At 34.1% G+C, this 13,647-nt stretch overlaps 2 protein-coding genes across 4 annotated transcripts in view; both read left to right on the forward strand.

Annotated features, from left to right (window-relative positions):
* stan (Protocadherin-like wing polarity protein stan) overlaps window positions 1-7,901 on the forward strand; it is a 133,506-nt gene extending 125,605 nt beyond the window's left edge. Inside the window, exon 10 of one of the 3 annotated variants that reach the window (XR_001846784.1) lies at window positions 7,861-7,901. Coding sequence is in view for 1 of the 3 variants with exons in the window: in XM_017609867.1 (XP_017465356.1) it covers window positions 7,861-7,872 (12 nt within the window). In the remaining 2 variants the exon portion in view is untranslated. Of the gene's footprint in view, window positions 1-938; window positions 999-7,860 lie in introns of those variants that run through there. The other 2 variants (XR_001846785.1, XM_017609867.1) reach the window with 2 other exon arrangements.
* Window positions 7,902-7,934: 33 nt separating this feature from the next.
* On the forward strand, window positions 7,935-8,479 carry LOC108358493 (splicing factor 3B subunit 4-like). Its single transcript, XM_017609868.1, has one exon. It carries the CDS (start codon window positions 7,955-7,957, stop codon window positions 8,192-8,194), a length of 240 nt encoding a protein of 79 aa, XP_017465357.1. The 5' UTR covers window positions 7,935-7,954; the 3' UTR covers window positions 8,195-8,479.
* The last annotated feature ends 5,168 nt before the right edge of the window (window positions 8,480-13,647 follow it).

Consider the following 13,647-nt stretch of genomic DNA (forward strand, 5'->3'; position numbering starts at 1 on the left):
CGGAGGTGACCCGAAGACAGTCTAGAGACCTCCTACGGCTAACGGAGCCGTACCTCTCTATTCTGGTGGGATTCTGACAGACAACTGTCCTATTCGTCTTCCCGCAATGACATTAAATAACACACCAGAACCATTTTGTTTCAGCTGCATGGAGGACGGCGAAGTGGAATCAGAAAAACATCTGCCACCTGAGAAACTGCATTCTAGGCATACAACAATTCTCGTGTTAGCCGAGCAGTTACCGTTCTCAGTGGTTCACAAAGAACTAACGCTTACGGTCTAAGTGAGCCTCCCGACAAGGGGCAACCACCTTAACCTAACCTAAGCTACGTTCGTTGTCGAATGCAGTGATTTGGGTCCTGATTTGTATTCCACAATGCTTCACTTTTCACACTACAGGTGGCAACTCTCTAATTTTTCCTTTCTATATTTTAAGTTATGTGAAAATTATATTAAATGCCATGCATTAGTTTTCGAGTGATGCGCGTACAAACATACGGACAGACAGACCGACAGACAAAAGTTCAAAAAATTGTTGATTTGGCTTCTGTTGCTCTGCCTCTGTGTAGGTAATGTACAGACATTGGCCAGCTACAATCATATTATATCTATAGATGTTTTCCTGAGGGATATCAAACGGTAACTCTCGATTACGCAATATAATTTAAATTCTTTTTAAGCAGTTTTATTAAGATTTTAAAGTTATCAAGATCATGATTTTTTTTTTACTTTATTTATTGAAAATATAATTTTCTAAGCTTGAAAATTCTTATGCTCCCTTTCTACATACATCCCACATTTATTATTTCCTTTGCACATTTAACACCAACAAAAAAATCAGAGTTACAAGAACCACATTTTCAATACAAAAAACCATACATATAATTCAGTAGGAAACAAAACTTAATTTAAATTATCCATGTCATAAACATTTGCAGTTGGACATTATATGGCTGCATCGCTGGCGGCGCCGATATCCCTGGTCTCTGACAATCTGGTACTCGTAGTTAAAAGGAGACAAATTTTGAAAATTTTCAAACACACTTACTGCTAGTAATTATTTAGTAATTCACGCACATTTCGTAAATTTTCTTAAAAAGCTATATGAAATAATTTTTGCACCAAAAACTATGAACTAATTAACTAAAATAGTAGCCTAATGCGCTAAATAAAGAAAAGTGTAAAATGTAACGACAAATAGTTTAATTTAAATACAAAGTAGTTCCAAATAAACTAAAGAAACAGAAACTTTTTATATAAAAAAAAATACAATAACCCCCTTAACCACTTACAGTTAATTTTTATACTCCTTACGCAATTCTGTTTGATAGTTTAGAATATCAAGTTAAATATTATAAATAACTTAAATTGCATTTTTCTGGAGCCGATAAGCAAAAACACAATTTGTTCATTGCTTCAATTCGCTGACTATTTTTGGCCGAGAGTAAGAGAGAACTAACAGTATTACGTTAAATTAGATTAAGTTGAAATGCCTGCTGAGCTTAGGCGCCCATTGTGATACCTCATGGATTTAAAATCCCAACTTTTTAAACCAGTCTACAAATCTTAACAGTTGCCGTAATCTAAAATTTCCAGGAATTTTTTTCTTTTCCTGCATATAGTGCAAAGTAAGTGCCTGGTGAATTAGGGCTCTCCTTCGTCATAGCAGCTTCTTCAGTAGTCATTGGGCGCGTTCATAAGACGTAGCTGTTGTCTAACCGTTGACTATTTGTCTTAGAAATGCACAGTTGAGTAGTTCCACCCAACATTCAGTGACAGATTTAAGTTTCATAAGGCCTGTCTGAGTATATACAACAGCAAATTGTATGGCGCTTTCTTTTCTACAAAACATGTTGCCTTTTCATTGCCCTTTCCTAAGTATTTGTGCGTAGAGAGCACTGAGGAGGCAACATTTTTAGATAGAAAACGCCATTCGGCTTTTTGTATGATGCCTAATTCGGCTTGATATGCACTGCAATGATCAGTTGCGCGGAAGGAGAGTTGAATTCTCAATTGTTGTGTAATGGCATCAGCACACGCCGGAATTCCTTAGACCCACGATTCTTTGCTAGGTATAGCTATGCTATATCCCTTACTAAAAGTGAACATTGGTACATAGTAAACAGTCCGTTGTGCTCGGTAATTGCAGGTTGATAGGAATTGTAGTGTGACCGCGTTCCAGTTTCTAAGCTCCTGAAGTCTTAGAGCTTCATTTGCAGCAAAAGGCATTCCCATAAAATCTATGGGTCGGATGTTTAGAATCGTATTCATTGCTTCAGTAGTTGTTATGCAGAGAGCACCACTAATCTACATATATCAGATATGCACTCTGCACATTTTGCTCCTCGGCACCTTTTCTTCGGCCTTCTGCACCTTATCTTCGGTGTTATCCAGCTAAATTTTTTATCAAGGACTATACCCAAATATTTCGCAAATTCCTTTTAATGTGGTCTGCGCCAGCCTCGGCTATTTTAGTGGAGCAAACTTGTACTTTCTGGTGAACAGTACAAGTTTTGTATTTTTTTGGGTTAACTCCTAAACCGTTATTTTTATACCCGAGCGCACTTGTGCACAAGGGTATATTAATTTTGTTCACATAACGGTTGTTTGTAACAGGCAAAACGAATCGAGATAGATATAGACAAATGTATACATAAATGATCAGAATGAAAAGAGAAATCGATTAAGCGGTGACTGTCTGTCCGTCCGTCCGTCCGTCCGTCCGTCCGTCTGTGCACACGATAACTCGAGTAAAAATTGAGATATCTTAACGAAACTTGGTACGTGGACTTCTTTTGGGCATAGGACGGATGGTATTGAAAATGGGCGAAATCGGACAATAACCACGCCTACCTCCCATATAACGGTAATTTTCAGAAATACGAAAAGTGCGATATTTTAGTAACTACTGAAGATAATTCACTCAAAATTGATATTTACAATGAGTTTTAGACGAAAAATAAGAATATTAAAAAATTTTGGCAAATGGGCGTAGCCACGCCTACTTATGGTTACATGTGTATATCTTGGTAACCGCTGCACCAATTTCTTCCAAACTTGGCACAGTTGTTGGTCCTGCTACAACATACCAAATGGCCGAAAATTTTTAAAATCGGACAATAACCACGCCCACATCCCATATAACGGTAATTTAGAAAAATACGAAATCCTCGATAAATCAGTAAATATTAAAGCTAATTTATTCAAAATTGATGGTTGCAACAATTTTTTACCAAGAAATACGCTTATGATACAATTTTGGAAAATGGGCGTGGCACCGCCCACTTATGATCACATATATGTATCTCGCTAACCGTTCTAGCAATTTGAACCAAACTCGGTATGGTTATTGTGCTTGCCACATAAAAGCAAAGCGTTGAAAATTATTGAAATCGGACTAAAATTACGACCGCTTTTCATATAACGGTATATTTCAGAAATGCTTGAAACTGCAATATTTCGAAATTTAAGGACGCTAATTTACTTAAAATTTATACACCCCGGCTTATCGTGTAGCGGTAGCTTTCGGAAAGGTGGAAAACATATATTTAATAATTGCGCCGGGTATTTAATGTTCGGCTCCGCCCGAACTTAGACTTTCTTACTTGTTAGTCCCTCTATTTACTTCATTTAATTTGGTTTACGAGCGCACCCAGGCGCGAACTGTTGCCCAGTCCCGTCAGTGCTGCCCTTATCGCGTTACGCATTATGTTTTTACTATCGGCTGCTATCTATAAAGGCTGCTATATATTTTTTACAGTATTAGTTTCTGCCAAATACAGTTCAGTCCAGTACTTATCTATAGCCTAAGCCTGGGGAACACCAGACAACTTTTGATAATTTCTAAGCCAGTGTCTTCAGACGTTGTCAACCGACAACCCCAACCTGCGAATGTGATTAGCAAATTTAATATGACCAGTCAAGTTAAAATAAATAAAACCTCTACAGTTGAGTGCACAGATTTAGATATAATCTGGAAAATATAAAAATTTCATACTGGGGTTAGGACTTATTTGTTGATATGCATTTTAACTTAAACTGTAGATATCCCAAGTGTCGGTTTAGATCCTATTAGTAGCCCTTTAGAGCCTTGCCTAGTAAATTTGTCAGCCAGCTCGTTCCCTAATACGCCTTTAAGCCCAGGTTACCAGGTTAGGCTATCAATATTTATAAAACCAAAAGTTTTTTATATCGTATTTACATTCATCAACAGTACCAGAGTACACAGTAGGTTTAGAAATAGCTTTCAGTGTAGCTTGGCTATCACTGTATGGGTAAAACTTTTTATTCACACATCTGTTTTGCCGTAAGTACTGCAAACAGCTCCACTCTGAAGGGCAATAGCGTACCACCTAAGTAACTTAACTTTCATATAGTAGCTGTAAAAAGGCAAAAAAAAAAAATGATAGCGCTAATTCATAATCCTTACCCAAGCATAAACGCTTAGTTAGACATTAACAGACACCTATTCGTGTACTCACACTTAATTACGAAAATTTAAGCCTTTATTTTTAATCGCCAAATGATTTCCCTCTATTCATAAACTTCATTTCATACACAAATTTACATTATAGTTACCAATACATTAACTACTTGCACTTGCATATATTTCATTTTTTTTCGATAATCTTTTGATAAAACTAACTAGAAATGTAGTAATTAATCACTATTGGCATGAAAGCTTCAGTTCCCATTTGTACTGTATGTATGTAGTTGCAATAATTTTATCAATATTCATACATACTCTTAGCTTCATAGTGTGCCATATACATGAGTAATATATATTTCATGTTAGTCACAATTTATTTAACCATTATTATCCGCACAAATAAATTATTATAAAATTTAGTGGCTCTTTTGACAACTTCCTACTAATTTGAATAATTGCAAATTCCCAAAAACTAAATTGCTTGGTTGTCTATTAGGCAAGTCATGGCCGAATTTTGCCCAAATAGCAATTAATTTAAGTGCAATAATGTACAAATATATGTAAATACATATGCACAAACAACTATCTACAAACTGTAAACTAATATGTAATCGGGCATAAAATGCCAAATATTAGATTTATGTTTTTGTTTAATACAAAATTATTTGCTTATACTATATACTACATACACAAAGGTATTGTACATATTTTGAGATATGAAATATAAATGCACATACACACATACGGATTTAATAATCCAAAACTAGCTGCCAGCCTAGAGGTGTTAATCTCAGATTTCACCTATTATTTTGCTCATTACACTTCCACTCGGAGCTTTTGACTTTACTGTGGCAAAGCTAACTGCGCACGCCAGTGTATTCTCTCACTCCAACAGTCAAAAGTCCACAAACCTTTCGCAAAGTCTTTTTCTCCAAATTTCTGTGGCACTTACACAGCTTCCGACAGACACTTCCGTCTCACTCTCCTATTTACAGGCGTTTTTAGATCCAGATTTAGATTTAATGAATGCAACAAAAACAAGGGACACCGCTACCTTGAAGATAGTTCCCAACCCTGACGGCCCAAGATATTATCAGCCGCCCTAATAAAATCTATCAGAGTCTCGGTAGACGAATTCCTGTTATCCAGCATAGTTATACCTACCGTCTTCCTTGCTGTCAAGAATTGGAGAGTGTGAAAGCACTCCTTGACAAGCCTAGAGGTGATCGACATATTAAATGGCCGCCTGACGGTCTGAAAAGATTGCTAGAAAACCGACGTCCAAACCCCATTTCCAAGTTCTCTCTGGCACAAGTTGAGATAGTAATGCCCCGGTCTAAAGGACCGTAGACCAAATACCCGTTACCGAAGGTTAGACTAATTCTTTGTCTTAATAGAGAATCCACCAGTGAGCTCTATATAATTTTGAATCCTTGCGATTAATTTTCGCTGTCAGTAACCTCACACAGTGAATACCCTTTATTTACTGTTTGGTCCGACGGAAGTAATTTACGTAAAATGGACCACACCACTGAATCAGATTGAGATCAATACTATAAGGAAAGAATAAGTCATCTAGTTACCGCGACTACGGGAGATCCATTGCAAGAGCCCGCTATTTTGTAACATGTCTTATTTTATTCTCGAGGTCCCTTGGCTGAATGCTTTTTGGCAACTTTTGGACTTAACAGCAGCACATAATGTGCTCTGCTGTTTTCTGTTCCTTGCGACACAACCTGCGCCGGCCAGCTACCAAGTTTGATAAGTGAAGGAGTCTTTCGGTCTTTATTTTTGATATTTTCTAGTTGAAGGGTTTAGCCTGGCTATTACCTTCATAAATTCTATTGTCGCGTTGCCCTTTCTTTTTCGTGCACATACTTACATATGTATAATATTTTCGTTTAACGGACAGACCGATGAAGTGTCGCTTACAGCCCCTTTCCTGATGAGATAGACCCGGTTCCTTCAACATACGATGAGTATTAAAAGCTTAAGGCCCCCGCACACTTGCCTTGAGGTGACCTCGTCTACATAGGCTTGTACTATAATAGACTCGGAAAAATAGAAAAAAGTGGTTCTAGATAGAAATTTTTTACTTTTAGTTTTTCTTTCATTCTTACATGCATTAATAAAAATAAAATGCTTCCTAATGCTTGGTTCGTTTAATCCTTTGTGAACTTTTCTGGAGATTTTTTAAAGATCAGCCTTGGAGGTTTCGTTACTTTTTGAGATTTTACGCAATTTTTTGAGGAACGTGTGCGTTTTTCGTGGTTTGTACGCCACTTTTCGGTAGTCTTCAGGTGGCACTGTTCATTTAGTCTCGGAATGATCCTGATATAGTCCTGTACGCAAATATGTACGCATTAAATTTTCGTGTACCTGGTACTCACGCCATTTTTATTGTTTTTTATCAGGGCCCATATATAATTATTATTTTTAAAAAAAAACACAATTTTGTTTGCAAAGTACTTTCGTAGTTTAAAATTCTTTTTAGACGCATGTTGTTGATATTATTGATAATTACCAGTATTTATGCCTTTCACGAAGGTCTATTGTTAAATAAAATATATGAAATTGGAAAAAATGTCATTGGTTTGCGAAAAATATATTCTCGACCTTTTCCAGCCTTTCACTTTGCATGGCTGATAAAAAAAATTCCTTTATTGAGTATAAACGAAGTGTGTTTTTAATCAGCGTTTACAAAATTTCAAATATGGCATCAATTTCTACATCAAATGGCACTCAATGATTAGAACAATGTAGATATTTAGGCTGAGAACATCACTAACCAATGCCTCGCGCAGTTATTTGTTAAGCTCATATGCCCCAACTAAAGGCGAATTCATACAAGGTGGTATCGGTAGAGCAAAACCTAATATTAAAGCAACAAATTATACGCACAAATTATACAACAATGTACAGCAAGCAAATAATTTTGACATCCAGAATCACCGAGGCGAAAATCTCAGCTTTGCTGGCAACACCAACTTGTATGAATTCGCCTTGCCCCAACTTAAATCAAGTCAGCTGCATACTGAGCTGATTTCCTATGTTACAAGAGTAGGTACTCTTTTCGGCCACTGTCATGCAGAAGGCACTCAAAAAATGTATCCCTTGTTAGAACTTCTAAACACTACGTTCGTTCTATATACTTTAAAACAATAGCAATTAATAGGCTATTTGAACTCACTGAATTTGGTTAAGCCCACTGACATCCATTTTGTTTCTTTTTTAGTTTTTGATTTAAGTAAACTTCATGAAAGGCTGAAATCTTTCGGCATAGTCGAATTTGTCAACTCATTTTTAATTATGTATGTATGTATCTCCAATAGATTACCCTCCTAATTACCACTATATTTAAGCTTTGCACTTTAAACTAAACAAAGAAAACTTTTTTCTACTCCCAATTTTATTCTACTCCCATCATATAGGAGGAATATTGATGATGATGAGACGACCGTGTGACCACATCATCAACAACAACAATATATGAACAATACAATAAATGAACATAAATTACAAATAATGCAAGCTGAAGTGTTGCAAACACAACAACAACTGTTCTTGACGCCACTGCCAATCACAGTGCAACAAAAAATACCAGTGCAACTTTGGAGAATCAATCAAAAAGTATTTAAAAGCGATGCAAACAAGCAACAGCAACAACAACAACAACAACATAAACAACAACAAGAACAAACACAACACTTTGCAACTATACGCCGTGTGCCATCACCGCACTACTACAGCGGCCGATGCCAGTGAAAATATCTATTGTTATAAAGTAGTAAGTAATATACATATGTATGTAAGTGCGAATATGTAAAAGAAAAATTACAAAAAACAAAAATATTTGTTAGGTTGAACTCTTTAGTGTATAAATACTATATATATGTAGTTATGACTGTATTTATATGTACAATGTGACAAAAATACTATACGCAAGTTGCAAATGTAACAAAAGGATACTCGAATAAGTAGTAGATTAGCTAAAGTACTAATTATTACATTGAAGAAAAGGATTACTGGGTATATAAGATGTAGAAAAAAGTAATGAAAAAGACAAACTGTAAAGCTTAGTAGTAAGAAATATAAAAAAGTATAACTACACGCGAGGTAAAACAAATTCGAATTGAATAGTAACAATATGAAAATATTTTTTTTATGAAAATTTTTGTTTTGGCCAAAGATCAATAGACCTCTTTTTTTTTGCTAAGTGTTGGAGGTGATGTATGTAATTCTCAACTAATCCAGCTTGCCCATCAAATAAGTCAAACCACGTAACGTACAGAATGAGAGGGAGAGACTGCATGTAATACGATGAATGAGCCGACGACTATGAGCAACAACAACAGCAACCATGGCGGTAATTGAGAGGGAGATGGTAAGCAGTGCTAATTGGTAGACTGTTCGGTGACTCCAGAAAAAGTCAGAATCGTTAAATATACTTTTAGGTATATTCTAGGTAATGCACTGTGGGTAATTCGATCGATTTTTGTGGCAAAAATTATTAAATTAAAAAAAAGATAATGATTGACAACTTTTGAATGCAGTTTTTTCCAAATATTTGAATAAAAGAAAAAAAATTGCCACTTAGTTATAAAAACTATTTAAATAGTGGCTAAATGTATTTCAATTGAAAACCTCAAAGGTCTTAATTTTCTAATTTGTCTGCTGAAATGATAAGAGGAGCAGCATTTTCAGCAACAAAACTTTAAACAGCCTGCTTCTCTTTATTGAGTTCTCCCTTCCAGTTGGTAAATGGACTACTGGCAGTTTGAAGAATATCCAAAAAAAAGACATTTTCTTAGAAATCACCAAAAATTTCAACACGAAATCTACGAATTAAACTCAAAACTCTTCACTTTTTATGTTTTTGATAGTCTTAACACGGCCAGATATGGCCAACCTTTTAAAAGCGTTTTTGAAATAAAATTAAAAAAAAAAATTAATTAATGGTCATGTCAGAAGCATGTCTTTTTCTCTCAAAACGAAATTTTCAAAATAAAATACCAGTTACAGATCAAAAGTACTTATGCTTTCTCCATAATCCAACGATCGAATCTAAACCAAATTAGCATGGGACCACCTTTGAGGTACAACCTTTCCTTTATTTAAAATAAGAATTATAGAAATCGGTTGACGTGGTGCAAAGTTATGCGGTAATATACATAAAAAAATAAATATTCCGACGAATTGATGACGTCGGTTAAAAATATATCCTTATATCCCAAAAACAAAACACAAAATCTGTTCCAGTATTTCACTCACAGGCAACGACTTTGACCACCTGCTAAGCAGTAAGTGCGAAGAACGTCAGTGTGCCACAACAAAGTTTCAAATTACTCAGTGCAATGGTGAGAGTATCGGCGAGAGTGGATCCTGTGGATCGTCGATTGGGGAGAATGTTGGCGAGCGGAGACTCCAGTGTATTCTTTTATGGATCAAATAGTGATTGCAGGTAACGGCGAGAGTATCACTAGAATAGCACTGTTGGATCTATCGGTAGACGCTGTTAGGTAGACCTATACATCGTCCTGTGGCTCTTGTCCACAATGGCGAATCTACGTAGGGCTACAGGCGCCAAGAGTACAGAGTTGCAAGGAGTGTTGGACCGCGCTCAAGGCAGCACTCCTCTTTCCTACAGAAGGTACATATACTAAATATATAACGCACCTGAAAAAGGGCAGACATAAACTTCATCTTTTTTTCTTAAAAGATATACTCTTTTATTAAAATTATTATGTTTCCCCAGTGGAAATTGCATTGAGATACCACTTTTCGAGTTGGAGACATGCCGAATACCTAGTTGAAAATTATTATTCCCGAAAAAGGACTATTTTGTGCGGCTGCATCTGCTAGACTATCTCCAAATTTTTCTGAAATCTGTGCTGATTTTTCAAATGTAAAGTAATTCCAAGTCAAACATTATAAATTAGAATTCCCAGCATATTAATCTCGTGGGGAAGCCTGCTTACCAACAGATAACACGGTGTTATTCTGATCATGAACTTTTTAGGTGTCCTAGTATAGGCCGTAGCGCCGATTGAGTAATTCACGAAAATTTAAAATTTTTCTAACACCCTCAAATTCTCAACTTATTCTTTAAAAAACATCTTTATGTATAAATTCGTTTCTACAACTAAACTAAATTTTACGAAAATAATACCAAATCCGCATTTATAGATAAGTTAAAATGGTATATACACTGACAATCAAAAGTAAGTGCATGGTGTTTTTTGCTAAATATTTGAAATTTTTTTTAAATTTGTTTAATTTTTCTAAGTTCTGTATAAAGCTTGAAAGTTTGATTTATATGGTTTTGATTAAGGCCAAAACCATTCTTTTATAAAAAAAATTACTACAATGTTTAACTTGAAAAAAAAAAAAATTGCAAGTAACTATATAACAAAAAACACCATGCACTCACTCTTGATCGCCAGTGTATGTAAATAGCGTAATTTTCTGTAAATTTATTAATATAAAAGTTTGATACAGATACGAGCATGCAACGCATCAAAAATGAACCTGAGTTAAAGTGTCTGCAACAACAAAGAACAAATAAAAATCACACCAACATATTTTCTCAATATATATTCAAGAAAAATGGTATATAAGTAAATGGTAGTTAAAAAAAATATTATAGCCCGAAAAAGTAAAAGAAAGCAAAATTAAAATAAACAAGCAGTTTACAAAGAAAAGTATTATTATAATATATATATTGAAAACAAAATAAATAAATTGCATCAAATGTTATCATACACAATTGCGAAAGGGAAGAAAAAATTGAGAACGTATGTACGTTTGGTACTTATTTACTCAGTTGCCATTTAGAAAGGATGCGATTTTTTTTACTGCCAATGGGCTCTCTCACCCACTAATTACGATTTAGTGTTCATTAGTATCCTTGAGTATAGATATTTTTTATGCAATGCATTTAGTTTTAGTATATAGTATATATATATTTTACTAAGAGTTAAAAATTAAATTTGAAATTAGGCTGATAAAAGTTTTGAAATGTTAATAAAAATAATTGTATGTATTAAACATACCAATATTAGGCTATATTTTCGTAATGCAGACTGAATATTTGTATGTCTAAATAGGTTATAAGGTATTACTATTTGTTTGCTATCGAGATTATTTCCGAGCGGAAAAAATTTAATTTCTTGAGCTTAATTTGAATATTTGTTCACGGCAAAACAAAACAATTGGCTGAGGAGAATACTCTTACACTGTCGTTATATCTAATTTTGTGAAATTGAATGCAGCCTTGAAATTCTTACTGTGAAAGCAACATTAAAGAGTAATGAGGTTTTCTGTCTTTGTTTTCTTTTTCATATATTGGTTAAAAAATTAACTCTTACCAGTACCTGCTGGTTACCGAGTTTTGCTAAAGATGCCAGTTTAAAATATTCTATCAAAATGTTGAACCGCAAATTTTACTAGGGGTCTTTGAAAACGAAAATTTTCTTCAGATAGGAGGAAGGATAATGATTTTTTCAACAAAAATAAGAAGCTTTAATACTTCAATTAGAAAAATGTGTGTTATTTGTTTAAAATTTTTAGGGTTGATGCATTTGGTTGATTAATACAATTTTAAAAACTTTACAGCACAAAAACAAAAGCAAATCGATTTAATATTTTTCCAAATATCTCGAGAATGGGGCGGGGAAAAATTTTGAAAACAAGCACACATCAATCTTCTCTATGAAAAGAAATAGTAAAAAAAATGTTTTCTTGAAAAATGTTAGTTTTTAAAAATATCCCATCACAAAACAAAATTGCAAAAATCACAATGGTAGCTCTGAGTATTGCGCAGTATTCACGTATAACTGACGTTAATTTTTTTTTAATTTTCTTTGAAAACGGTTTTGCGCATTTTCTTCCATAAGAAAAGAGTGCAAAAAGCCGTCAGCATAAAAAATATTAAAAATCAACGCAATTTTGCAGTAGCTTAGAACTTGCTCTTTGTTATACTAAAATTAAATTGGCTACAAAACTTCATAATCAAAAAAATTTTTAAAATTTGCGAATTTGTAATATACTCATTTTACTTAACTTCGGTGTAAAAAAAAAATTGATAACTCAATTATTGCGCAATTGCGTTGTAAGAAAAAAAAAATTTATTTGATTACCGTTTAAAAATGTTCGTTTTTAAATCAAGTGAAAAGTCTTAACAAAATGGATTTTCTCATTATACATACACTACGTATAATGGAAATATTCAAATCAAATACGCCCGTATTAAAATGAAGCATTTTCACTGCACCGATTCTTTATCATATGTAATCAAGAAAGCATATGTATACAAAGCATGCAAAGCGGTGACAACACATACATACATACATACATATGTACACACATGGTACGTCATCATGCACTAATCGCACGCTGTGATGTTGATTCAAACTCAACATTTGAAAACACATTTACATGTATGGCTGTAGTTGCCCTGCAGCAAAATTTAGGGACAGTCTGGCAAAGCGCTAGTTCCGCCCTACAAATTTCAGAACTGTCTCTGAACTACTGAAAAAGGGATGCAGAGTTGGACGGTTGAAACTCACATGTTGCTAGTTGCGCTGTCATCAATGTTACTCATCCTGGTCATGAGAAAGCTGACAAAAGATGCACAAATGTAATATACTATATTTTTTCGATTTTCTTAGACCCTAAAAGTAATAACAAACTGTTTTCGTTTATTTAATTTGTAATTCTCTACATAGTTTATGGGGCAACTGCTCAAATATTTCCAAAAAAGTCGTTATTGGTACATTAATGTAATTTTTATACATATCTACGTACGTACAAAATACGAATAAAATCATATAAACCATGTTTTAAAACTTTATACAAAACAAAGTTAAATTTAAAGATTTTTCGTCAAAATATTTGACCTTTTAATCAGATGTAAAAAAATTAGTAAAAGTGGTAAACAATCTTACTTTGAAATGGGAGTGCTATTGATATGAACGATAATGTACATACGTAAATGTATTGATTTTTTTTTAATTTCCAATGTTCTTCATTTTAAATATTTTTCGTTTAGTTTTTATTTAAGTACTATGTCTCATACTCCATAAACCATTTAAATTCAAATTCCTAACTGTGCTGCAAACTTATAGAACTCTAAAAACTGTCTTCAAAATTTCAAATTTTTAATCAGATATTTTTTATAAATATTTCGAGTATTCTGTTTTGTAGCCCATAAAATTTTA

Source organism: Rhagoletis zephyria, unplaced genomic scaffold (genome assembly GCF_001687245.7).
Source record: "Rhagoletis zephyria isolate East Lansing unplaced genomic scaffold, Rhagoletis_zephyria_1.1 Rzeph_scaffold_00261, whole genome shotgun sequence".
Taxonomy (NCBI): domain Eukaryota; kingdom Metazoa; phylum Arthropoda; class Insecta; order Diptera; family Tephritidae; genus Rhagoletis; species Rhagoletis zephyria.

Bases quoted from the DNA above. Each gene is read 5' to 3' on its own strand.
- LOC108358493 (XM_017609868.1), top strand. From the start codon at position 7,955: ATGCAAGCTGAAGTGTTGCAAACACAACAACAACTGTTCTTGACGCCA.